Source organism: Zalophus californianus, chromosome 11 (genome assembly GCF_009762305.2).
Source record: "Zalophus californianus isolate mZalCal1 chromosome 11, mZalCal1.pri.v2, whole genome shotgun sequence".
In the NCBI taxonomy this organism is placed as follows: domain Eukaryota; kingdom Metazoa; phylum Chordata; class Mammalia; order Carnivora; family Otariidae; genus Zalophus; species Zalophus californianus.
Genome location: NC_045605.1, coordinates 78,105,381 through 78,130,867, shown reverse-complemented (window position 1 = coordinate 78,130,867; position 25,487 = coordinate 78,105,381). Strand labels below are relative to the sequence as shown.

The following is a 25,487-nucleotide window of genomic DNA, read 5'->3' as shown; positions in this document are numbered from 1 at the left end:
ATTAAGCCAAAATCTTCCTCACTCCCCATTTAGGAGACTTATCCAGAACCAAGAGATGCCTCAAGTGAGATGGAATTGTGCTAGTACTTATAGAAATTATCCTCATCAAGGAAAATTGTCCCTCAGAGAATAGGTAAGAAAGAGAGTTAATATCCAAATTGTTCCTACTGAGCTCTTTGGGATCCCTGGAAAAATATCACCTACTTAGCCAGGCAACCTTCATGTTTGTGGGACAGATTAGGCAGTTTGGCCACCCACCAAAGTCTCTATTTCTTGGCAAAGAATAAGGTCCAAAGAATGGAAATTTATTTTCTTTGTTTTGAAGAGCTTTATAAATGGGAAGAATGTGTGAAAATATTACATTATGTCTGTTCTTTCCTTAATTTAAGCAGGTGTTCAGGCTATGCTTGGTTGTATTAGGGGAGATGAGTGACAGAATGGAAAGCACATTTTCTAAAATCCCCTTATTGGAAAGAGAAAACTCCAATAATGACTGAAAATTAATTCCTTGTTCATTTGTTGGAAAATATTTATTAACAAAAACAAATTATGGGATATTTCTTGCTCACCTGACTTTGTAGAGTAGGGTAATTTAACAACAGTCATTTTAATTTATTCATATAGCCCTAACAGTTTCAATTTCTAGTATCTGCACTATTCCCAGCATCATTATTCAATTAGGATTCATAGCCTCCACTGTAGACTTCCACTTTTATATGACTCATTGGCCATGATGCATTCACTTCTAGGAGGCTGCAGTTCCACTTGCTCCTTAGCTTCTGGAGGTAACCTCCCATCTCTAAGTTGACCACAGATGGTCACATAAATCAGAATTTATGTGCTATCTAGCATCTGCATTAACTTCCCAGGATCTTAACGTGTGATTACATAAATTATTGGATGGGTGGTAAGGAAGAAAACCACTGGCTACACACACCAGAGCAGCTGAAATTTTTTACAACTAATCCCTTGAATATGTAATATATATTTGAAAGAGTGAAAGCAAGAAAGGAGGAACTGGGGGTGGGGGTGGATTTCAAACCTGGGAGGCTGAGGAATTAGATTTTTAATGTAAGAACAGACAAACACCTATGTGTTTGGTAGTGCTACCCACTCATAGATTAGCCATGAGTGGATGATATTAAAGGATAGTATTAATCAGAGACAATTTGTGACCACAGTGAATAAAAGGGATGTAACAGTTCTAACTACCAGGTTGCATGCTGGATAAGCACATGCATATATGTGCAGTCCTCAGAAATTTAAAGTCAGGAGGTGTCTTGTCTTATAAAGATAAGGTAAGGCCAGATTTGGGAATACTAAATTAAAGACAACATATGGATTTAAACAGCAAAATTCTTTTTTGTGTCAGTGGTGAACATTAATCTAGCACTTGGACCAAATTTAGGTTACAGAATTAAAAGCCATACTAGAGAAGATAAGGAAGCCATGGGAATGGTGCAGAGGGAGGCTGGCATGGAAAAGAATGGATTCTCAGAGGAAAAAAGGGATTGGCAGAGCAGGTGGAGAAAGGAGGTTCAAAAGATAAGAACAATGATGGAAATGAAGACATATGGTTTGGTAAGATCATTAGTTTCCTCCAGACACCCTGCCTCATTGAAATGACTTGTGATGGGCAGAAGCTTTTCATGGTAATGAAGTCCCAACAATTTATTTTTGCTTTTGTTTCCCTTGTCTCAGGACACATATCTAGAAATAAGTCACTATGGCCAATGTCAAAGTGCTTAGTGCCTGTGTTCTCCTCTAGGATTTTTATGGTTTCATGTCTCACATTTAGGTCTTTAATGCATTTTTAATTTATTTTTGCGTATGGTGTTAGAAAGTGGTCCAGTTTCATTCTTTTGCACGTTGCTGTCCAGTTTTCCCAACACAATTTGTTGAAGAGACTGTCTTTTTTCCCATTGGATATTTTTTCCTGCTTTGTCAGAGATTAATTGACCATATAGTTGTAGGTTCATTTCTGGGTTTTCTTTTCTGTTCCATTGATCTATGTGTCTATTTTTGAGCTAGTACCATACTGTTTTGATCACTACAGGTTTGTAATTTAACTTGAAGTCTGGAATTGTGATGCCTCCAGCTTTGCTTTTCATTTTCAAGGTTGCTTTGGCTATTCAGGGTCTTTTGTGGTTCCATACACATTTTAGGGTTGTTTGTTCTAGGTCTGTTGGCATTTTGATAGGCATTTTGATAGTGATTGCATCAAATGTGTAGATTACTTTGGGTAGCATAGACATTTTAACAACATTTGTTCTTCCAATCCATGATGCGAACTGTCTTTCCATGTCTTTGTGTCACCTTCAATTTCTTTCATCAGTGTTTTATAGTTTTCAGAGTACAGTTCTTGCACCTCTTTGGTTAGGTTTATTCCTAAATACCTATTGAGAAAATAAAAAGCTTCTGCATAATAAAGGAAACAATCAACAAAACTAAAAGGTAACCTAGAGAATGGGATATTTGCAAATGACTTGTCTGATAAAGGGTTAGTATCCAAAATATATACAGAACTTATAAAACTCAACATACAAATCCAATTTAAAAATGGGCAGAAGACATGAATAGACGTTTTCCCAAAGACATACAGATGGCTAACAGACACATGAAAAGATGCTCAACATCACTCATCAGGGAAATACAAATCAAAACTACAATGAGCTATCACCTCACACCTGTCAGAATGGCTAAAATCAACAACACAAGAAATAAGAAGTATTGGCGAGAATATGGAGAAAGGGGAACCCTTATGCACTACTGGTGGGAAGGCAAACTGATGTAGTCACTGTGGAAAACAGTATGGAGTTTCCTCAAAAAGTTAAAAAGAGAACTATGCTACAACCTAACAATTGCACTACTAGTTATTTATCCAAGAATACAAAAATACTAATTCAGAAGGATCCATGCACTCCTGTTTATAACAGCATTATTTACATTAGCCAAATTATGGAAGCAGGCCAGGTGCCCATCAGTAGATGGGTGGATAGAGAAGATGTGATATATATAATGGAATATTATTCAGCCATAAAAAAAAAATTAAATCTGGTCATTTACAACGACATGAATGGAGCCAGGGAGTACTATGCTAAGTGAAATAAGCCGGTCAGAGAAAAGAAAATACCATATTATTTCACTCATATGTAGAATTTAACAAACAAAACAAACTAGTAAAGGGGAAAAAAAGAGAGACAAACCAAAAAACACACTCTTAACTGTAGAGAACAAAGTGATGGTTACCAGATTGGGGGTGAGGAGAGTTAAACAGGTGATGGGGATTAAAGAGTGCACTTGTCATGAGCACTGGGTGTTATATAGAAGTGAATCACTATCAGGTACACCTAAAACTAATATTACACTGTATGCTAACTCACTGGAATTTAAATAAAACTTCAAAATGAAAACACATGAAAAATACAAAATAAATAAAACGACTGGCAGTGGAGATGTGGGGTACTATCACTCTTGAATACCAGGTAACTTAAGGGGGAAAACGTGCTTTTAAAATACATATAGTTGTTTGATATTTTGGCTAAAATAAAGAGGAACATATTTGAAGCAGTTAAAGAAATTATAAAAAGGACAGCAAAGTACCTCAATATGAGACAATCATGAGGTAAAAATAAACAAAAAAAGAGATTAATAATTTGAGAAATTTAGATAATAGCATAAGCCATATACCCAAAATGTTGATTTTTGTTTGTGTTAGTGATTTGCAATGAGTAAAATGTTTAGTATATAATTACATTTCGTTTTATTTCATCAAGTTGAAAATCATCTACTTTTTTCATGAGAGAAAATAATTCCCAGAACCTCCCTGGGATTGCCATATATTGGTTAGGAATACATTCTTTGGAAAAACAATGCTATTAGTATTCTGAATTTTTATTCAACAGGAATTTCCTTTCCTTTCCTTTCCTTTTTCCTTTCCTTTCCTTTCTTTCTCTCTTTTTTTTTTTTTGTTTGTTTATTTGTTCATTTTTGTTCATTTAATTACTGGCTACACTCTGAGCCCTAATAATTTTCTCTATAAATCTGTTTTTTTTTTTTTTTACCAATAAAAAAAGCCCTTAGTGATTGAAGGCAGAAAAATAAAGCAAGGTGCTAAATTAAGTAAATAATGTAAGGGGTGGAGGAGAACATCTCAGACTAATGAAACAGCTGCAAATCTCATTGAGTAAGTCACAGTGAGCATAGGGAATGGGTGGAATGAAACGAGATGGGGAATAATTCCTCAAGTGGCATTTTCCCCACTGACTATTGCTATTTGGAGGCAAAAAAGAAGTCCACATATGCATGCACACCCCTCATAAAAATCTCAACTGCAGAGTAAGTAAGCCTTTCTACTAGAGCGGAACTAAAACCTCAAAGGTTCCAAGTTATTTAAAAGTTATTGGTGTCTTCCCCCCATACGTAATTCAATTTAAAACAATAAATACTAAACTATAGAATGAGTGTATGGAAGTCTAACAAAGCACAGCAGTTTCCTATGATAACTACTCTGGCAGCCACTAAAGTAGTTCATCTGATGCTCATTCCTCCCACTTCTTTCCTGCTAACATAGGCACCACAGTCTTGGGAGCACAACCTCCCACTAAATGCTTGGAGGAATGACTGGACACAGATATGGCCACTAAGACATCAGCAAAAGTCTTTAGAGAGGTGTACGACATCATTTACTTTCTCAATGAAAGAGGAACAGAAATGACTGGTATCCTACACAGGCAAGCCCTCTTCTTTCCTTGAACATGGATGTGGTGCTTTGAGCAGAAGCAGTCATCTGTCAACCATGAGATTATGAACTGGAAGAGCAGGAGTCCAAATCCTAATATGGTGAGACAAAGACAGAAAGCCCTGATGGCATCACTGAGCCAGTAAACACAGTAATAATATACCTCCTGACTGCTTGTTTAGATGAGGAAATTAAACCCAATGTGTCAAGACCTTGGTGGGTGGGCTTTCTGTCATGTAAGATTAAGTAACACTAATATATATTCTAAAACGCTAATATAATGAGTTGTTTTAGTATTTGACTTTTTCTTTTTGAAAATCAAATGTCAAATATCCAGTTCTGCTTTCTCATTTTTTAAATGCACACTCTAGTTACTATAAGCTCAATGAACACAAATGCAGAAAGCAGTCTTCATTGAACCCTTAAGGAAGCCAGGCTAAGTCCCTAAAGCTGGATCGATATCATCACCTCAGCATCACTATGAGGCTGGGGCTTTTTACAATTCGCATTTTATGGATGAAGAACTAGAGGCCCAAGGCTAAACAACTCGCGAGTGACAGAGTTAGGTTTAAACCCATTTGTCTTCCTCCAGGGAGCCTACTTTTAATAACTGTTCAGTATAGCCTCCACCTGCTAAAATGAATGAGCCATTTGATTATACAAGGTTTAATGGACCAAGTTAAAGAGATTTTATGTACACTTCATTTTTTTTAAAAAAAGAAAAAAGAATGACTCTAAGGATACACACACACACACACACACACACACAATGTATGTCTTCAAAGTAAATGCTCTTGCTTACTTCTTATAGTTGTCTACGTAATTATTAATACTTCCTCAAGAAATAAATAGCATAACAAAGCGTCAAACATTAGCAGCACTGAAATTGAAAATAGCCAAGTAATATGCATGTCTTCATTTTCATGAAAGGTATTTTAAGGGAAAAAAAACTTCTGACAGGTTGTTAATAGATCAAACTAGCAGATATTCTGCTAATTAGATAAACTGGACACAGTATGCTTCTCTTTCATTCAGAACCCGGAATTTGCAGAAACCTTTGAACACAAGGATGGCTGGTGTCAAATGCTCTTCTTGAGTTAAAGGTTTCCCTGTTGCTATGCCATAGTTCCATTGCCCTGTTTTCACAAGAAACTCCTAGCAATCTACATTTTAAAGGAACATAAGTGACTACGGTACTGTATGTTCAACAGCCTACAATTATGCAAATAACTAATTTGATGGGAAGGGGGCCTTTAAACAAATGAGATAATTGGCTTGCAACATATTCAAGAAAAGTATCTCCTATATATTTTTTTCACCAGTGGAAAGGGAGGTGGAGACTATTGAGTATCTGATTGTCCTATTGTCTGTGCCCTCTCTTTGAAAACATGTTTCCTTTCTCTCTCAAATTTATAATAGGCAGAAATAGTCTGATGTTAAGCTAGGAATTCCAACAACCATTAGACACAGTGCCAGCACGCTACACATTAGCTAGTATTATATATAAACAGAACTTAGAAAAATTAAAAAAAACACAAGCAAAGAAAGATAACAAAATGGGCATTAGAATCAGGTCTATGAAGTGATTTCCATTAGTCACTGAGTCTTCAAAACAAACGTAAGCTGTATTTCTTCAGTAGTTTTTATCTTAAATGCTTTGCCAGCAAGTATGGATTTCACTTTTGTGCTTTTATTTGTACTTGGTTCTAGCAAAATTTCACTGAAGTGAAAAAACTAAATAAAAAGAGGGACCCAAACCAAACTAATAAAAAAGAACGATCAAGAAATTTATATGCTGACACAGTCAGTCCACCTGCCTTTGTTCTGATTAGTTTCCTGTGATCTAGTACATGTTTATTTGGCTGACATCATTATTGATGTTGCGTGTCTAACCCTGCTTGAGTCCTCCATTTGACTGCTCTTTCATTTGCTTTGTGATCTTCATGTAGGATAAAAAAAAAAAAAAAAAGAAAGAAAGAAAGAAAATGTGCACAAAACAAATGATCCACTGCAAATCAACTTGTTATCATTTTAGCCATCCATTCTAGCTGCATCCATATGGTTTGGGTAGCTGAGCAAAAAAAGGGGGGATTGGAAAAAGGGAAAGTATGTGAGGCATTCTGCTTGATGCAGCAGGAACAGGAGGACAGCAGATGAGGATTCACCCTTCACTGCACAAGTGTAAACAGCAGCTGAGTGGGCTGTATTGAAGTTTCTAGGAAAAGCAGACTGTGAAGGACTCACCCTCATGCTGTTCAGCCCTTATCTGAAAGTTGCACTTGGTAGTGTGTAAGCCGGCACAGCTGACAGCAACTGACGTTATAGAAAACACAAAACAGAGCCAAATCTTCCTTCCATCCAAACAATGGGAGTGTTGGCTGGAAAGTACTAAAGTCTAGGGTTTTGCACACTTTCACCGGAAAACAGCAGGGGGTGATGTAATTTTTGCCTGAATACTCAGTCCTAGGATGGGAGTTACTGAATCTATAGAAGTGATTTGTAGTCATCGAGGATAAATGTGTATATTACCTACATATTTGGAAATAATGTCATATGGAAGAGGAAATATAATTTGTTGTATGTGGTCCTACAGTTTAGGCTGAGGAGGTACCAACTGTATAATTAATTAATTAATAGAGTATAATTAATTAATTAATAGAGTATAATTATAATTAATTAATTAATAGAGTAATAATTACTTAATAGAGTATTCTTACTCTATTCACATGTGAATAGAGTAAGAATACTCCATTAATTACAATGTATGACTATGGAGAACATAGAGTTTCCTATCACTGGAACTATCTAACAAGGAATTCCAGCAAAAATGGTATACAGAATGTCCTATCTTTGATATGTCTCTTCCAGCAATCACTTACTTGTGTGTTATTATGAGTCAAGGATAATACAACTAATCTACCTGCTCCCGCATGCCTTATAAAACAAGTGCCCAGAAGTTGTTCAGGATCATTTGACCCACATTGTTACTATTCACTGGCTCTCAAGGTCCATGAGTCAGTCCCATGTAGTTGGCACAAGGCAGGAAGAAGTTTTAAGGGAGAACCCAAATCTGCACTCTGCATTGGCAAGAAAATTAAACACTTCCCTAGTAGTAGATATATGGGGCAAGATCATTGTTTGGTGGCCTAGTGGAAATAACTGGTTACTAGCTCTGGTTCTACCAATAATTCTTATAGAGTACTCTTATAGAGTACTCATTTTCCTTTCTTCAATACTAGTCACTTAAGATCATCTTGGTTTTAATTTTGAAGTATTTCTAAATTCTTCCACATCCTTAATTTCCTTTCAATCTGTACATTTAATTCTAATAATTTAGACAAAAACTAAATTTTGTCTAACTTTAGTTGTTCAAAAGTCTACCTTCTCACTGTGCAAGTAAGGTATTTCAATTCAAATATGAACATATTTTCCTCTCCCATAAAATTATTTAATGGTTCCTCACTTTCCAAACAATTGGTTTCTAAACATTTATAGAGGGGGAACCATACATTCAAATAAAATTGGATATAAGAAATTTTAGTGGATTCGAGGAAGATTTGAATAGGTGAAGCACAAGGGCTTTTTTAGGCTCGTGAAATTATTCTGTATGATAATGATACTGTAATTGTTGACACATGATACTACAAATTTGTCAAAACCCATAGAACTGACAGTGCAAAGAGTTAACATTAATGTACAAAACTTTAAAAAAGTCAAGAAATACCAGGATGGAATGTGGAATGTATAAAAAAAAATCTAACTGTACAACTGTATTACGATTCTGCCAGGTAATGGGGTTATGTTTATTAACTAAAAATCGTATATCTTAAAATGTTAACTTCTACCTTTTATAAATCCAACAAATAATATATTTGAGAACCATTTGATTTTAGCAATACTTTGAAATTGGCTATTTTAGATAATAATTGCAATTGTATACACATTTATTTCTATATTTTAATTTGTATATTCAGTGTCAAGAAAACTCTGATTTTCAAAGACAAATCATTGTGAATAACAATATTTATGGTATCTGTAAACTAGAAGTAGCAACATGGCCCCCAATTATACTGATCTGGAAGTTTAAAAAAAATGTCTTTACGTGTCAGTGTTGAACCACTAAATATGCCCTACTCACTTTCTTTAAAAATTACGTCTTAAGGGAGATGATGAATGGTTCCTCAACCAGTTTGGTATTCCCCCACACATACACACACAAGATGAGCATACCTTTTCAAATGCATTTGAAACATACTGAGATGTCCGGCAAGGGCATTAAAATATCTCAGAAACTGCATATTTTTTTCATAAATTCCCTCAGAATTATAACGGTCAATTATTTGCTGAAACCATATGTTCTTTCAATTCCTTTAATAAATTGTGTGCTAAGCAAGGTGGTAGCTCTGCAAGTATGAATCTTCAAATTGAGCTCATTTAGATTGTAAAACATATCAGCATTTCCTGCAACCTGAGAAATCATAGAACCACTTGAGTAATGGACTTAATTGGTAAAAAGTGATTTTCTTTTGTCTCATTGGCAAAATCTGTGTCACCACCTTGTCTCAGAAGAGGCAATACATTTCAATTTAAAAAGGGACTTTCTGCAAATTGTGTTGCGTTTCATAAAAATATAAATTTAGAAAGTCAGAAATTTAAAAGCTTTAAAAGTTCATAATTTGCTATTGTTTAACATTTTATTAATGGCATCTTCATATCTACTAATGCTTATCTACACAACACCCCATGACTGCTTAAGTATTTTTCAATAATAATTTTAAGCATAAGATCTGACATTCCTATGATTTTCTAACACTGCTTTTATACCATGGATACAAATGACACTGTATTTTTCACAAATTAAATGCAAATATTTTATCATTTGGATATATGCCATACTTTTATGGACAGATATAAATCATGTAAACTCTTACTCAGATTTTTTTCAATCTCAGTGTTCAAACCAAATCATCAGATATGGTAAATATACAACTTAATCCAATTAAGTCTCTGCTCATTACCTCCCTAAGAGGGAGCTCCCTTACATAAAAGAGGGAATACTCCCAAACAGCCACCTGTTCTCCCCTATCTCTTGTAACTGCATGATACTGTGTATTTATTTGTTTTTATGTCATTAGTGACTAAGGTGGCCTTCACTTTTCCCTCAATTTCGTTAAACTTTCTACAGGGTTCTTCCTGACTCCAGCCACTTGACCTCCCTCCTCTTCATTTACTTTACAAAACTTGCCCCCTGTAAATTCTTTCTCAACCTCTTTAAGACGTAAAACTTCTACAGTCCACCAGGTGGACTGGGTGTACTGAGGTTACAGAAGAAAGGACACAAAGACGGTAATGGAGAGAGGAAGGAAAGGAGATGCCAGGTAATGGAACTGCAGTAATTAAGAATGTACACATATCACAGTACAGGTAATTAACAGATTGTATGTCTGGAACTACCCATTGTAAACAAAACAAAAACAATGAAAATGAACAAATAAAAGACAGACTAGGAAAGGCAAACAAAACAGAGGGGAAACAAAGAGAACATATAAATGCAGAAGTGAGTTAAAAAACTGAAGCTGGAAGAACATGTAACTCAAGGAAATCCATAATTTATTGTAAAATGTTGCTGTAAATATTTAATGAAATTAATTTAATATGACAGATGACAAAGATGTGAAGGTTAAAAAAAGGTGGGAAAAAAAGATGAATATGGAGATTGCAGAATTAAGAAAACAGATAAGCAAAATGACTGCATTTTAGGAAACAAATTAGAGTTAACAACTAATGATATGACTGAGAATGAAGTTATTGCTGTAGGGGGGGAAGTCTGTCATTGTGAAGAAATGACAAAAAGATTGAAGCAGTGCAAAGAAGGTAAGCATCTAGTGTTTTTTCTAAGTTTTAAAAATCTTCCTTTTTTACTCTCTGGTTTGGTGAGATTTTTAAAATCCTCTATGTTGATTTTTTTTTAATGTTCTTTTTTTTCCTGGGAAAATCATCCATACTGCATAAAATGAAATTTAAAAATCTCCTTATAGGGACGCCTGGGTGGCTCAGTTGGTTAAGCATCTGCCTTCGGCTCGGGTCATGATCCCAGGGTCCTGGGATCAAGTCCCGCATCAGGCTCCTTGTTTGGAGGGGAGTCTGGGTATTATGTAAGACTGATGAATCACTGAACTCTACTTCTGAAACTTTGAACGAAAGCTCGATTTCTCTAGCCATGATAAAGTAAAGCAGGTATTCAACTTCATAATGTCTATTAATTTAATGTTGATCAGAGTTCAGGAACAAGATGCTGTCTTCTCTCTATTGATTTTAATAGTCATTTCTATATTGACTAGCCTTCATCATTATGTTAGCCAGTATGGTCGATTCACAATTGTTTTTCCTTTACAAATAACTGGCTAAAGTTCAGTAAAGTTTAGATGGAAATTATCAAACAGGCTGTGTCATTTATAAAGTCTTTGGGATTCATTGATTGAGGTCCCTCACCTCCCCCTTATAACTGGCTGAAAGTTTACCTTCTTATTGATGAAAGTCTACCAGGAGACAAGGGAATGGGACCTATTGATGGAATGTCTAAAGGGAAAAACGCAATTGTAATTCATGGAGCAATTACACTTGGGAATGTATTTTAAAACTTCACAGTTGAGAAGTAGTTTAATTTGTCTGTTCCTAATTGTAAGTCAGTGTTTTAAAGCCTGCTGATTACCGGAGGATGCTGCAATGACAGTTTCCAAATTTCTTTGCAGATGACAGGATGGCACAATTTAGAGAATACAGGCTTTTCTCTGATATATTATCTTTATAGATATATAACTATTATATAGTTTCTATATTATGTAACATGTATAATTAATATATATTAATTATGTGATTATAATTTATAAATAAATATGAAAATATGTTAATATAACAATCACTATATATTACATAATATAATTATATATTACAAAATATAATTATATTATATAATGATAATTATAATACATATAATTATTATAATTATCTTAAGTGAAAACCACTCTCCTCGCCAGCTGTTCACAGTGGAGGAGGAGAATACAGATAGCTGCCATTTGTTGAAGAATCACTAGCAGCCATTCCTCTATGCAGCATTTCATAGATGTTGCCTCATTTACAAGGACAATAACCATATGAGGTTGGCACTTTATGACAGAAGTAGCTAAGACTGAAGACTCTATAAATTATTCAAGGTTAAAAAAAGCTAGAATGTGAAGACCTTTGAATTCTCAAGCTATTCTCTTAACTACTTGTTTTCCTACTTCCCATACACCCAAAGGCCAGTGGATTGCAAACACTGGCATTCTCCCCAACATATTTTCACTGTGCTGCTCACTACATCTCCATCCCACGTACAAATATCTTCTTCAAGTCTCACGCCACCCTGCTAATCTACTCTGTACATCTCTTCATCAATACCATTCGTGGGTCTGGTGCTGGAGTTGGTCCATTTTAATATCTACGTGGAAAACTACAAGTTACTTCTCAACTTAATATTTCTTAATCATTTCTCCAAGGACTTTTACCTTCACATTAGCAAATGGAGGATGAATTTGAACTTTGTCCTATCCCTCAAAGTTTCCACCTATGAAATCTGAATCTCAGCATCTCAGCGCTCACCACGAGTATTCACCGCTCCTTCTCTCCCCTCGCTTTCCTCATTCATCTTACTCTTCTTCTCCTATTCCTTGGTATCTTCATTTTACCACACTCTATTAGCCTACTTACCTATTTCACTTCTCAAATACAGCCTAATAATAATTACTTATAACAATGATGATGAGGGTGATGTTTTTGGAAAACTATGTACCAGGCACTGTACAACACACTTTATATTTATATCTGAGGCTCAGCGAAGTGAAGCAAACCATCCATGATGGCACAGCTAATCATGACATCATTTGGAGGAGAGAGTGGGTCTGCCTTTCCTATTCCAAGGTCCACACCCTTTTTTTGTAACTACAGAGTGTAATCTCTATGACTTAGACTCATATAATCCATAATTTTAATAAAATACCACCATTACTGGGAGCTGTCTTCTTTCCTTATCCTTCAGGGAAAACATTCCTGGAAAGCTCAACTCCTGAAATTATGACTTTATACCCGTTTTGTCCCTTTACCTTCCGTTTAATAGTATCTTGAAAGAAAGGGCATGAAAAGTATCTTCAACTTGCTCCCTTTGACTCGGCATTTCACTCCATTATGTTGTTATCATTGGTTTATGTCTCTATCTCTGCCTCTGAAATATGAGTTTGAGAACAGAGAAAACTATCACTTTTATCCCCAGTGCCAAGTACACAGTAGATACTCAACTGAATATCACTATTAGTTAATAAATACATGAATGTATCAAAGAATGAATGTTGACCAGGCTACAAAATCTGAGATTCTGGCATTGAAATCTGTATTGGCCTTCTACTATTTAGGTAAAGTTAAAAAAAAAAAATGATTTTACTTATCGGTTCTCAGTTTTCTTCTCAATAAATTAAAAATAATATTCAGCCTGTCAGTATTCTTAAAGAGGCATGTATAAGATGAAATCAAACCATGAATATGAACACGCTATATAAACTATAAACAGTTATTAAGTAACAGCAGTTAATATTAGATAAATTTCTCTCTCCTCCAGCATCATATAGAACAAACAGCATCTTTCACTGTTGGTGGGAATGCAAGCTGGTGCAGCCACTCTGGAAAACAGTATGGAGGTTCCTCAAAAAGTTGAAAACAGAGCTACCCTATGACCCAGCAACTGCACTACTAGGTATTTACCCCAAAGATACAAATGTAGTGATCCAAAGGGGCACATGCACCCCAATGTTTATAGCAGCAATGTCCACAATAGCCAAGCTATGAAAAGAGCCCAGATGTCCATTGACAGAAGAATGGATAAAGAAGATGGTGTGTGTGTGTGTGTGTGTGTGTGTGTGTATATATATATATATATATATATATATATATGGAGTAACTGCTCAACCATAAAAAAAAAAAAGAAATTTCACCATTTACAACAATGTGGATGGAACTAGAGGGTATTAAGCTAAGCAAAATAAGTCAGTCAGAGAAAGACAATTAATATGATCTCACACATATGTGGAACTTAAGAAACAAAACAGAGGATCATAAGGGAAGGGAGGGAAAAATAAAACAAGATGAAATCAGAGAGGCAGACAAACCATAAGAGACTCTTAATCATAAGAAACCAACTGAGGGATGCTGGAGTGGAGGGGGGTGGGAGGGATGGGGTAACTGGGTGATGGACATTAAGGGGGGCACAGATGTAATGAGCACTGGGTATTATGTAAGACTGATGAATCACTGAACTCTACTTCTGAAACTAATAATACTCTATTTGTTAATTAACTGAATTTAAATAAAATAATATTTCCTAATTTTGTCATCAAACCAATCTTAGAAAATGAGTATTATTATTATTCCTAGTTTATATTACTAAATTTGTAAACTGAGACTCAGCAAGATAAAATTAATTTCCCAAGTTTACCGTATGGGTAAGCAGTTTAGTCAGGATTTAAACTGAGCAGTCCTTGAGATAAGTCCCTGCTGTTTACCAACCTGCAAATCTACCTTCCTAAAGTGTATGAGGACTGGGTGTAGTGCTCTCAAAGAATTATAAAAAGAAAGAACAAGAGAAATAACAAAATAGAGAAAGAGATTGCAAGGCATACTAGAATGAATTTGCATTTGTTTTTCTTTTTGCAGACGTAAGGATGACTAAGGCAAATTAAGAAGAATTGTGTAGGCAATGTTCTAGTAACACCAGAGCACTTTATTTGTAACCCTTTTGTAAGAATAATGAAAATCATATAATATTTGAAAGATCCAAACATTTAAGGAAAATATGACATGGGCACAGAAAAGAGCAAAAGAAAATGAAAATAGAATCATAAATTTTCACTAGTAAGAATCTTGGGCTATTAGCTAATTACAGAGAATTCAAAACTTCAGTGATACTTCAATCTGACTATGGACATCTGTTGCTAGGATTCACATGGAAGGAACTGTTCAATGGAAAGAAGTCCGAGATTAATGGGACCTTCTCAGTGAGTCATAACTACCCAGTGCCTATAGAGGCTTAATGAGAAGAAGAGATTTACCTGTTCCCACAAATGCAATGTGATATTACTACAAGGTAGGGATTTAAAGTCAAACAGACCCCAGTTCAGATCTAGAAAATGTTGGTAATCTTGAGCAGGTTAGTGTCTTTTTCCAAATCTCCATTCTCTTATCTTTTAAAAACAGTAATTAACCAAGATAAAATTTTAAGAGTCTAGCACAGAGCCTGTTATAATGAGTTCAATATAATGAGTTTACTTATGCATTTATTCATGACACCATGTAATAAGCTCTTCAGAGCATAATTCCTACCCAAAAGAAGATGAAATTTAGAGGGAGAGATGTAAGTAACTCAGTCATTACATTCTATAAGGGTATTAGTGAATGGTGCTATGAGAACATACAGGAGTACTACTCAGATCTGTCTGAAACATCAGTAAGGATAAAGCTGCATAAGGATCAACACAAATTAGTGAGAAGTAAGAAAAACACTGCCAGCCAGAGAACACATCCAGTGTCAAAGCTTATCGTGGCATCCCAGTACAGTCAATCTCCAGAGATAGATATCAAAGCTGAATGTCAAAGCCAGAGGCAAAACAAAAGCCAACTCGAGAGGTTCAGCCCATTTCTATCCCTTCCCTCAACAAGACCAAGCAAGTGTAAGCTAATAAAAATCCAATCCAATAGCTCATCCTTTGTCTTCAAAAAAGAGTTAAGAAAGAGTGGACATCAAAAAATATCAAAGCACCAACAAATCAGGTAGGTTGCTTCTTTAGCATTGGAGCAGGATCACGGTAATTTCTGCTGATACATGTGTTAACCCTTGGGGAGTCCTAAGTGTAAGAGTTCCAGGGAAGAAGTCAAGGTGAACAGTGGAGTTGGACATTTAGAAAGCTGTAAGTGGAGTTGGACATTTAGAAAGCTATTTCCTACTGGTATGGGCATTTTTCACTATTTAGCAAGAAGCGTGGCCATCTTATATGTACTCACTGAAAATCAGATCTATAATTAAGTTAAATTTCTGGTAAATCAAATCATGACTTAATTAATTTTTGCCTTGATTTTATCTGCAGTTATTTAATGTCTCCACTCCCATTGTGAGTTTGTGTGTGTGTGTGTGTGTGTGTGTGCACACACGCGCATTCCCCCATAGAACTTACCTGCTATCCACAAATGGGTCAAATGTTCAAACAATGTACATTGATAAAATAAACTGTCCAAGAGTTTGGTTGGGACACCTGGATGGTTCAACTGGTCAAGCGTCCAACTCTTGATTTCGGCTCAAGTCATGATCTCAGGGTTGTGAGATTACCCCCCCACCCCTTCCGGGCATCAGGCTCTGGTCTCAGTGGGAATCTGCTTAAGATTCTCTCTCTGGAGCGCCTGGGTGGCTCCATCAGGTAAGTATCTACCTTTGGCTCAGGTCATGAGCCTCAGGTCCTGGGATTGAGCCCCACATTGGGCACCCTGCTCAGCAGGGAGTTTGCTTCTCTTTCTCCCTCTGCCTCTCCTCCCCACTTGTGCTCTTTCTCTCTCTCTCTCTTTCTCTTTCTCACTTTCTCTCAAATAAATAAAATCCCCCCCCCAAAAAAAAACAAAAAACATTCTCTCTCCCTCTGCCCCTCCCCCCCTTAAAAAAAGTTTGATGATTCTGGTATGATATTCTGGTATCATATCTGGCACCATGTCATCTAAAATGGACCACTCTTCAGAGACAATAGCATACTTTAAAATTTTGATATTTTCAAAGCACTTCCACATTATTCAATTCACACAACTACATGGAGGGGTAAGCTGTGCTGGGATTCAGTAACTTACAAATTATTTTCAAGTGAGTTTCTTCTGTTGTAATATCACCACGGAGCCAAAAAAAGGCAGGTACTTTCATTATCTTCACTTAAAATAGGAGAAAATTGAGTACTAAGGAGATATAACAACACCTTGCTGAAACGAATATGATATCCACTGCCCCTGTACTAAAAATGCATGTAAGCTTATTTTAGCCTAAAATTTTAAACTTAAACTGTGGTAAATTGAATTAAAAAGGGGCAAGGATTCTCATTTCAATTTTTACACTGAAAGTCTAGAAAGCACTATTTCCTAATGTTGGTAAAACACACAAATGACAGAACCAAATTATCATCCTAAAAGCTTTTATTTCAGTTGACTGTTTTCTGTAGAATTACAGATAATTAGATTTTGGCTTTAGAATCACTAACTAAAATGTGTCTATTTAATTAAGCCTGAAACGAGAATCTACAAAGTACTTCTGGCATTAAAGAAAATAATATCAAACCTTCCAAATGAGAAGCAGACAAGAACAGAAATAGAAACAATGCTTACTTTAGCCAATATAACTCCCGAATACTCATACCATTTGTAAGAATTACTAATTATTTTGAAAACACCAAACCACAATTTTTATACTATTTTTCATAAATGTGTTATAAAAATCCCAACACTTTACACAATCTGATGAAATGTCAGCAAACATAAATCACTTATTTTTTTCAGAAAAATATGCAAGTGCCTTTGATGTGCAAGCCAGCGGGCCAGGTGCTCTGAAGATAAGCAAACCCTGGTTTTGTTCTTCAAGGAGCTGCTGTACATATAAGAGAAACTTTATGCAAAATGCTAAGTGATTACAATTACAATTACAAGAAAAGTGTCCTATGAAAAGCAAAGATAAGAAATTTCCAACAATGTCGTGAGACTTCCAAGCTGAGGCATGATGTCAAGTTTCATGGAGAAATTTTCATTCTGTAGAAGGAAATGTTGCATAAATTGCCCAAGAATATTCAGGAAGCAGTATATGATTACAAATACTTCCACCTCTGAAAAAGATGAAGTAGATGCACTTGTCCCTATTTCTATCAGTAAGTACAACTAAAATCCCTGCTAATTATATATAAAACAAACATAAAAAGACTCTCAAAGGTGGAAAGAAGAAAGTAGCCTGGCTAGTGAGCCTGACCCAAAGAAGTAAATGCTGGTGACTTCCTTGGTTTTCTCAAATTCTGGTGAGTTCCTCGGTCTTCTTTTTGTCTTATGTTTTATGTATCTCAGACATGGAACCAAAGATGGTGTAACTCGAAACTCCAAAGTTATAGACAAAATAAACGTTTCAACAAAAGTTTGTTCTCTCTAGCCAAAAAAAAAATGTAAAAGGGGACAGCCTACAAACACACACAACAACAAGGCAATAAGCTTCCTACTCCAGTCAAGGACAGCAGACACAAACTGTCCCACCCCAAATCATGCCAGCAAAGGTCTAGTGAGTAGCCTAACCTCTACCTTCACCAAGCTATAATGAAGTAGCCCAACCCCTGCAACGTGGTGGCATTGGAGAGTGACCTGTATCCCCAGTGATGAGTGACAATCTCTCCCCAAACATCAGTGGAGACTTGTGGGGAGGCTGGACTTACTCCCCACCAGCAGTAATGAGATGCTTTGCCAACTCCCACTTGTAATGCTGTCACCTACGGCCCAGCAGAGTCAAGATGTTCACCACTGCCTGGAGATAAATGGCCACACATACCCCACACCTTAACTGATGTCAGGCTGAGTAGATAGTGAAACTTCCCATACCTGTTCAGTAGTAATGAGAAGTCCCCCTTCCCCTAGAGTGGCAAAGGAGGTCTAGTGGAGACTGGTACTTCTACCGCTGCCTGGCAGTAATCAGGCATTGTCCTCTTATCTTGCCAGAGTAGCTTCAGAGGACACCAGCTAAAATAGCTTAAGTAAGACCCAAAATCTCATAAAATAATACCCAAAACATCCAGGTTCAGGTTTCAATTAAAAAAAGAAAAAATCATGAATCACAATAAGAACCATGAGAATTCTCAACTTGAATAAAAAAAGACAATAAAAAAAAACCTAAATTGAGACACCAGAGATGTTAGAATTATCTGACAATGATTTTTTAAAAGCCATCATTAAAATGCCTCTGTGAGTAATTATGAGCATACTTCAAACAAATGAAGATAGAAAATATCATCAAGGAAATAGAAAATTAAAAATATATATTATAGAGAAGAACTAAATGTAGGTTTTTAAAGATTTTATTTATTTGAGAGAGAGCACAAGCAGGGGCAGAGGGGACCTCCCCCTCAAGGTCGGCTGGATCCCAGGACCCTGAGATCATGACCTGAGCTGAAATTAGATGTTTAACCAACTGAGCCACCCACGTGCCCCCTAAATGTACTTTTTATAACTAACAGAGATGAAACAGATTAAAACATATTATCAGATCTTCAGGAACTTAGTTGTCTTTGAAACTAAAACAAAACACTGAGGATCCAATTAATAGAATTACTACACAGAAAATCTACAAGTACATAGAAGAACTCAACACCATTAACCAACAGGATCCAATCACTATTCATTCTGTACTCTACTAACAACTGTAGAATGTACATTTTTTTCAAATATCCATGGAACCTATACCAAGATATACTATATTATCAGCCTTAAAGCAAACCTCAACCATTTTAAAAGAATAGAAATCATACACAAATACATCATACACACAAATCTTTGACCACAAGGAATCAAACTAGAAATGAATAATAGGTAAATCTCTAAACACTTAAAAACTAACCACCACACTTGTAAATAACAAGATGAAGACACAAGCAAAATTATGAAATGCACTGATTTGAATAAAAATGAAATTACTACATACCAAAGTACTAAATGTCACAGCTAAGGCAGTGCTAAGAGGAAATTTTATAGCACTAAATGTTTACATGAGGAAAGAAGAAAAGTATCTAAATAATAACCTAAGCTCCTACCAAAAGAATCTAGAAAAAGAAGAGTAAAAGAAACCCAAATCAAACAGAAGGAAAGACTAAGGAAGAACAGGAATCCATTATATTATAAGCAAAAAATAAGGGACGCCTGGTTGCCTCTGTCGGGTAAGCATCTGCCTTCTGCTCAGGTCATGATCCCAGGGTCCTGGGATCCAGTCCCGCATCGGGATCCAGTCCCGCATCGAGCTCCGCATCGGGTTCCGTGCTCCGCGGAAAGCCTGCTTCTCCCTCTCCCACTCCCCCTGCTTGTGTTCCCTCTCCCACTGTGTCTCTCTGTGTCAAATAAATAAATAAAATCTTTAAAAAAATGTTTAAAAAACAATAATAGAGAAAAAAAAAAACCTAAAAGTCGGTCCTCTAAAATGGTTTATAAAATTGACAAACCTTCACCAAGACTGGAGAGGAGGAGGGAGGACACAAATTACCAATATCAGAAATGAAAGGGGTATCAGTACAGGCCATACAGATGCCAAAATAGACTACTATAAACAAATGTAGAAACATAATTTGACAATTTAGATGAACTGTATCTTCTCTTTGGAAAGTACAAACTACCGCAACTCATCTACTATAAACTAATTTGAAGAGCCCCATAACCATTAAAGGCAACAATTATTTATAATTTATAATTTAAAAACTCCAAAAATAAATTATAGCACCAGAAAGCCAAGTATGTGGAATGGATAAAACACTTTTGAAAAGAATAAAGTGAGAAGAATCAGTCTAGTCAGTTTCAAGACATTATATAACTACTGTAGAGTGTGGGGTGCTGATGTAGGGATGGAAACACAGATCACTGGAATAGTATAAAAAACTCAGAAATATACCCAAACAATATGCTTAACTGAATTCAGACACAAGTGCAAAAGAATTTCAATAGTGGAAAGGCAGCCTTTCCAACAAGTGATGCTGGAGCAAATAGATACCCATGGATAAGACAAAAACAAAAACCTTTAAATTCCATACTTGACTCAAAATTCAACTCACAATGAATTATGGACTGAACTGTAAAATGTAACAAACCTTTCTGGGAAAATCAAAAATCATAGGGGAAAATCTTCTGGATCGAGATCTAGACAGACTTGAAACCACAACTGAGATCAATAAGAGGAAAAATTAAGTGCTAGTTCATAAATATTTAAAATTTACCTTTGGGTAAGACCCTGTTAAGAGAGTGAAAAGAGAAGCTATACACTGGGAGAAAATATTTGCAAACCATGTATATCACAGAAGACTAGTATCTAGAATAAAACCGTATAAAGAACTCTCAAAACTCCACAATAAAAAAAAAATTAACTACAAAATGCACAGAAGATCTAAAGGGACATTTCACCAATAAGGATATAAAGATGGCAAATAAACACACGAAAAAAAAAACACTCAACATATTAAGCCATTAAGGAAATGCAAATTAAAAGCACAATGGGAAATCCCCACATATCTATCAGAGTGGGTACTTTTTTTTAAAATAAAATTTAGCAACACAAAGGAAAGGATGTGGAGAAATTAGGTCACTAATACTTTGGTGCTGAAAAGGTAAAACAGTACAACTGCTCTGCAAAACCTGTTTGGCAGTTCCCTTGAAAACTAAACATGCTATTATTACCATACAACCCACCAGCTGCATTCCTGGGCATGTGTCCCAAAGAAATGAAAACTTCTGTTCACACAAAGACTTGTTCACAAATGTTCATAGCATCTGTATCAGTAATAGTCCTAAAACTGGAAAAAACACAGATATCCTTAAACAGATACAGTTAAACAAACTGTGGTACAACTGAATTCCTAGCCACAAAAAGAGTAAACTATGATTTCAAGCAAAAGTTTGAATGCATCTTCAGAGAATTGTTCTGAGGGACATAGAGGGGGTGGGCAAGCCAAACTCCAAAGTTTATATACTGTGTCATTCCATTTATACATCATTCTTCAGATAATTTAGAAATGGAGAAGAGATTAGAGATTGCCAGGAAGGAAGGACTGGGGTATTTGGGTGGGTAAGTGAAGACTATAAAAGAGCAATACAAGGGATCAATGTGAGGATGGAGCCATTCTGTAACTTGATATTCTCCATGTCTGTATCCTGGTCATGGAATTGTACAATAGTTTTGTGAGATGTTACCATTGGGCAAACTTGGTCAAGGTATGTGGGAATCCTCTTTATTACTTCTGCATGGAGATCTACAATTATCTCAAACTAAAAAATGTTTAATAAATCCATAAAATATATTTTGAAGCCAATAATGAAGTTAAATGTGATTCCAAAATCAAAATGTCCAAGATCTTCTCTTAATGACAAGCTTTAAACTTTAATTATTAAACCTGGAAGAGGATTTGAAGATCCATTCATTATGTAATTATATATTCAACACACAGTTCTTGAGTGTTATTTCAATATGCTTGGCACTCTTCTGTATTCTCATGACAGAACCATGCACAGGGCAGATAAAGTCTGTGATGCCAAGAAATTACACTTAAATTGGGAAAGTAATCAAATCAACAAGGTGATTTTTAATAATAGTAAGAAGAAGAAAGAAAGTAAAATAGGATGATGGTGTGATAGTATTGGATGGGGACAGTTAAGACAGACTACTTTTAGGTGAGTCATCAGATAATGTCTCTCTGGAAACACAAAGGATTGAACCATTTGAAGATCAAGGAAAAGAGTTTTTCCAGGAAAGGCAAAATGTAACATAAAGACCTTAATCAGGAACAACATTCATGCATTTGAGGAATACAAAGATCATTATGCCAAAGGTAAATGAAATTAATAGAGGATGCCATCCTAGAAATAGGCAAGGGCTGACTCATGTAGAGTACTATTTCATAGACTAAGTGATGTGAATTTTACTACCAGTGATGATGAAAAGCTTTTCTTTTTTTCTTTTGTGGTGGGTAGTTATGGTAGGAAATGAAATGCTATGCTTTAAATATTTCGAAATATGTAATGGATTGTAGGTGAGTCAAGAGTAGAAGTAAGAAGATCAGCTAAAATATATTGTAGAAGTCCAAGAAAGAGATTATGATGGTTTGGATTATGGTGGGAGAGATTGTAGACATAAAAGGAAGTTGATTAAATATAGGTTTTTGAGAACAGACAGAATTTACAGAAGATTGAGTAGACTGGTTGGGGTTGGGGGAGGGGAGAAAGAGGAATGAAGGCTAATTTCTTGGCTTTTGTTTAGACAACTGTATGATCTAGTTAAAGAAATTAGACATCAAAGATGTAGTTAACTGATACATTTATTCAACAAACATGTATAATGATGTATTGGGCCCATCACATGATAAGTGCTATATTACTGGACAAAAAATGAGTTTAATAAAGGGAAACAGGCTGATAACAACATGGACAATAGAGGTAAATAGGACATACACAGAGGAGGCAATTTTCTGTGCCAGGGAGATTAGGAATAACCTCTTTTATTGAGGAAATGTTTTTAGTGGGTACTTAGGATACACAGAAGTTTCACATATGGAGAGGGGGCAGTTTTGGAAGTTTCTCCAGTGAGAAAAGAAATGCAAAAAGCAAAGATTTGCTAAATATCTAGTGGCTGAGTCAGAATTTGAAATATCTTTTGAATGATAGTCTTGTGATCTTTTAGCATCTTCGTAATTTCTCTTTCCTTCCCTATTTTTTTTAAATTTTTAAACACTTCATTTTTCTCTCCCTTTCTCGTCCTTAAGTCAGAAATACTCATTGCTCAGATTATCTATATTTGGATTTATTTTTCAAAGTAATGTATATTCAGCTAGTTCTACACTTTTGTTCCTTCCTCTCCCATATGCATTTCAAATTCAACATGCCCAGGTCCTATTTCTGGACTCAGCAGTGACAAAATTTTCCTCATCCCAAGCCTGAATAAATGAAAAAAGGTAAAAGTGGTAAGATTTTAAATTTAACTATACATATTCATTCTTTTATTCTTTTACGGCTGGGTTTTTTACTTGCTTTTATGGTTTTAAAATTACTCTTTTAGTAGTTTTTTAACAGATTAGAGAAAGAGAAGGAGAGAGAACAAGGGGTGTGTGTTTTAGTATACTTTCCGGGCCAAATTAGAAATCATGACCTCTATGTCGTGCTGAACTTGCCCCTTTACTATAGGTATATCTGAAATTTCATTTGTCCTGGGAATCCAAAGGTCAGGGAAACACTGTTGAGAGTGCAAACAGAATTGCTATCCAAGTAGCTGTTACAATGTTAAAGGAGAGAGAGGTCTCCAGGTAGGCCTCTGGAAGGAGACAGTTGGCTGCTGAAGAAGATTCTCACCTGTTAATATTCATAATGTGGTCCTAGAGTACAAATGGCATTAATACTTGCTCCTGTGAATTCTTCAAAAAAGATGCTTCAACTGATTATTTGTTAAGGACTACAAATACTAGGATCACTACTTTTCCCTAACTTAATAGGAAGCCAAGATAAAGTTAAAGAATTTAAAAAGTAAGTAGATTTCTACTGGAGAAAGGGCCAGGTACATCTCACTGAAGAAATTAAAGAAATAAGCCCGATGTACAGGTTTTCTATCCTTTATAGAATATACCATGAAATGCCATGATAATCTGTTTGTACAGAGGAAATTAAATGTAACTAATTATGTAAAGAAAAATGGATTCAATGTTGAAGGATATTCTTATCCAACTGGAATGTTTCTATCTGGAAGAATAGATATGAATCAAATGTTCACCTATTTATAGATGTAGTGCTGACCATCAATTCTCTTTGAAAGGAGAATGAAGCTAGCCTCATTCACAAAATTGCAGCAGTGTGTGAGCAAAGTTGAGATCTATATACATGGTCTGACTCAGGGCTACTTTTATATCCTTTATCTCCTATGATTATCTTAATATTCCCATCTGAAATGTTTGCTACTTCCTCGATAATGCCATTCTCCTATGAGAGCCAGAACATTTAAGTAACAGTTATGTCTCTGTGCATTCACTTTCTTCTTTGTAAACTACTGATGAATGTGGCCACTTCATCTTGTCTTCCTGTGAGGATTAAAAGGTTAATTCTTATATTGCACTTAGAAATAAGCATGACAAGTGATGAGTGCTCAATACATGCTAGATATAATGGTGATGACTGACCATGAAGGAAAACATATTCATACTTTTATAATCCTATTTTTATTTTCTAGTAAGAGCCTCCATTTCTACCATAGTTCTCTACTTGGCAAACTCCTACTCAACTTTTCTTTGCTATAATCTAACAAACCTTGACTGAGCACACCCATATCTCTTAAGGCAAGTCACATCGCAACACTAATGCTTACATCTCCATTAATGTACAAAACATTTACATATTATATATCTGATTGTATAAATAATGGGGGTGAAATAGTACTTACCTCACTGGATTTTCTGAAGATAAAATGGCTTAGATAAGTAAATTCCTTTGTATAGTGTGTTATGAAAGTGTTAATTTTTATTATTATTTCCCTCCCTTAAACCTTGAATTCCTTAGGGGTGAAGATTGGCATTATTATATTCCCAGCAGTTAGCACAACCTTGGCACATAGTAAGGGTTGAAAATTTCTGAATGAAGGATTCAAATGTTTTAATTTCACAAGATTTAGAAATATAAGACAAATGAAAATCACATATTTTAATTCATATAGCAAAAAAAAAAAAAAGTTGTGTCAAATAAGGGATATTGACAAAATCCAAGACATCAAAGTCCTCATATAGGTATAACCTCAATGTATCTGTATCAGGGGGGAACAAAACATGAATCCTAAATCTCAACAGTATTATCAAAAGTTCTTTTTTCCATTGTGCTGTTTTTCAGCTACTCCAAAAACTTCAATTCATGAGAGCCATGAATATGGAAGTGTAGCATGTAG

General features: G+C 35.5%; 1 protein-coding gene across 5 annotated transcripts in view; it reads right to left on the bottom strand.

The window, feature by feature from the left end:
* Positions 1 to 25,487, bottom strand: part of LUZP2 (leucine zipper protein 2) — a 474,590-nt gene that overhangs the window by 328,959 nt on the left and 120,144 nt on the right. Inside the window, exon 2 of one of the 5 annotated variants that reach the window (XM_027580790.2) lies at positions 12,883 to 13,001. The exons of the other annotated variants lie outside the window; for them this stretch is intronic. Within the exon in view, the coding sequence (XP_027436591.2) occupies positions 12,883 to 12,953 (71 nt within the window). The 5' untranslated portion in view covers positions 12,954 to 13,001. The remainder of the gene's footprint in view (positions 1 to 12,882; positions 13,002 to 25,487) is intronic. 5 annotated transcript variants of the gene reach the window in all.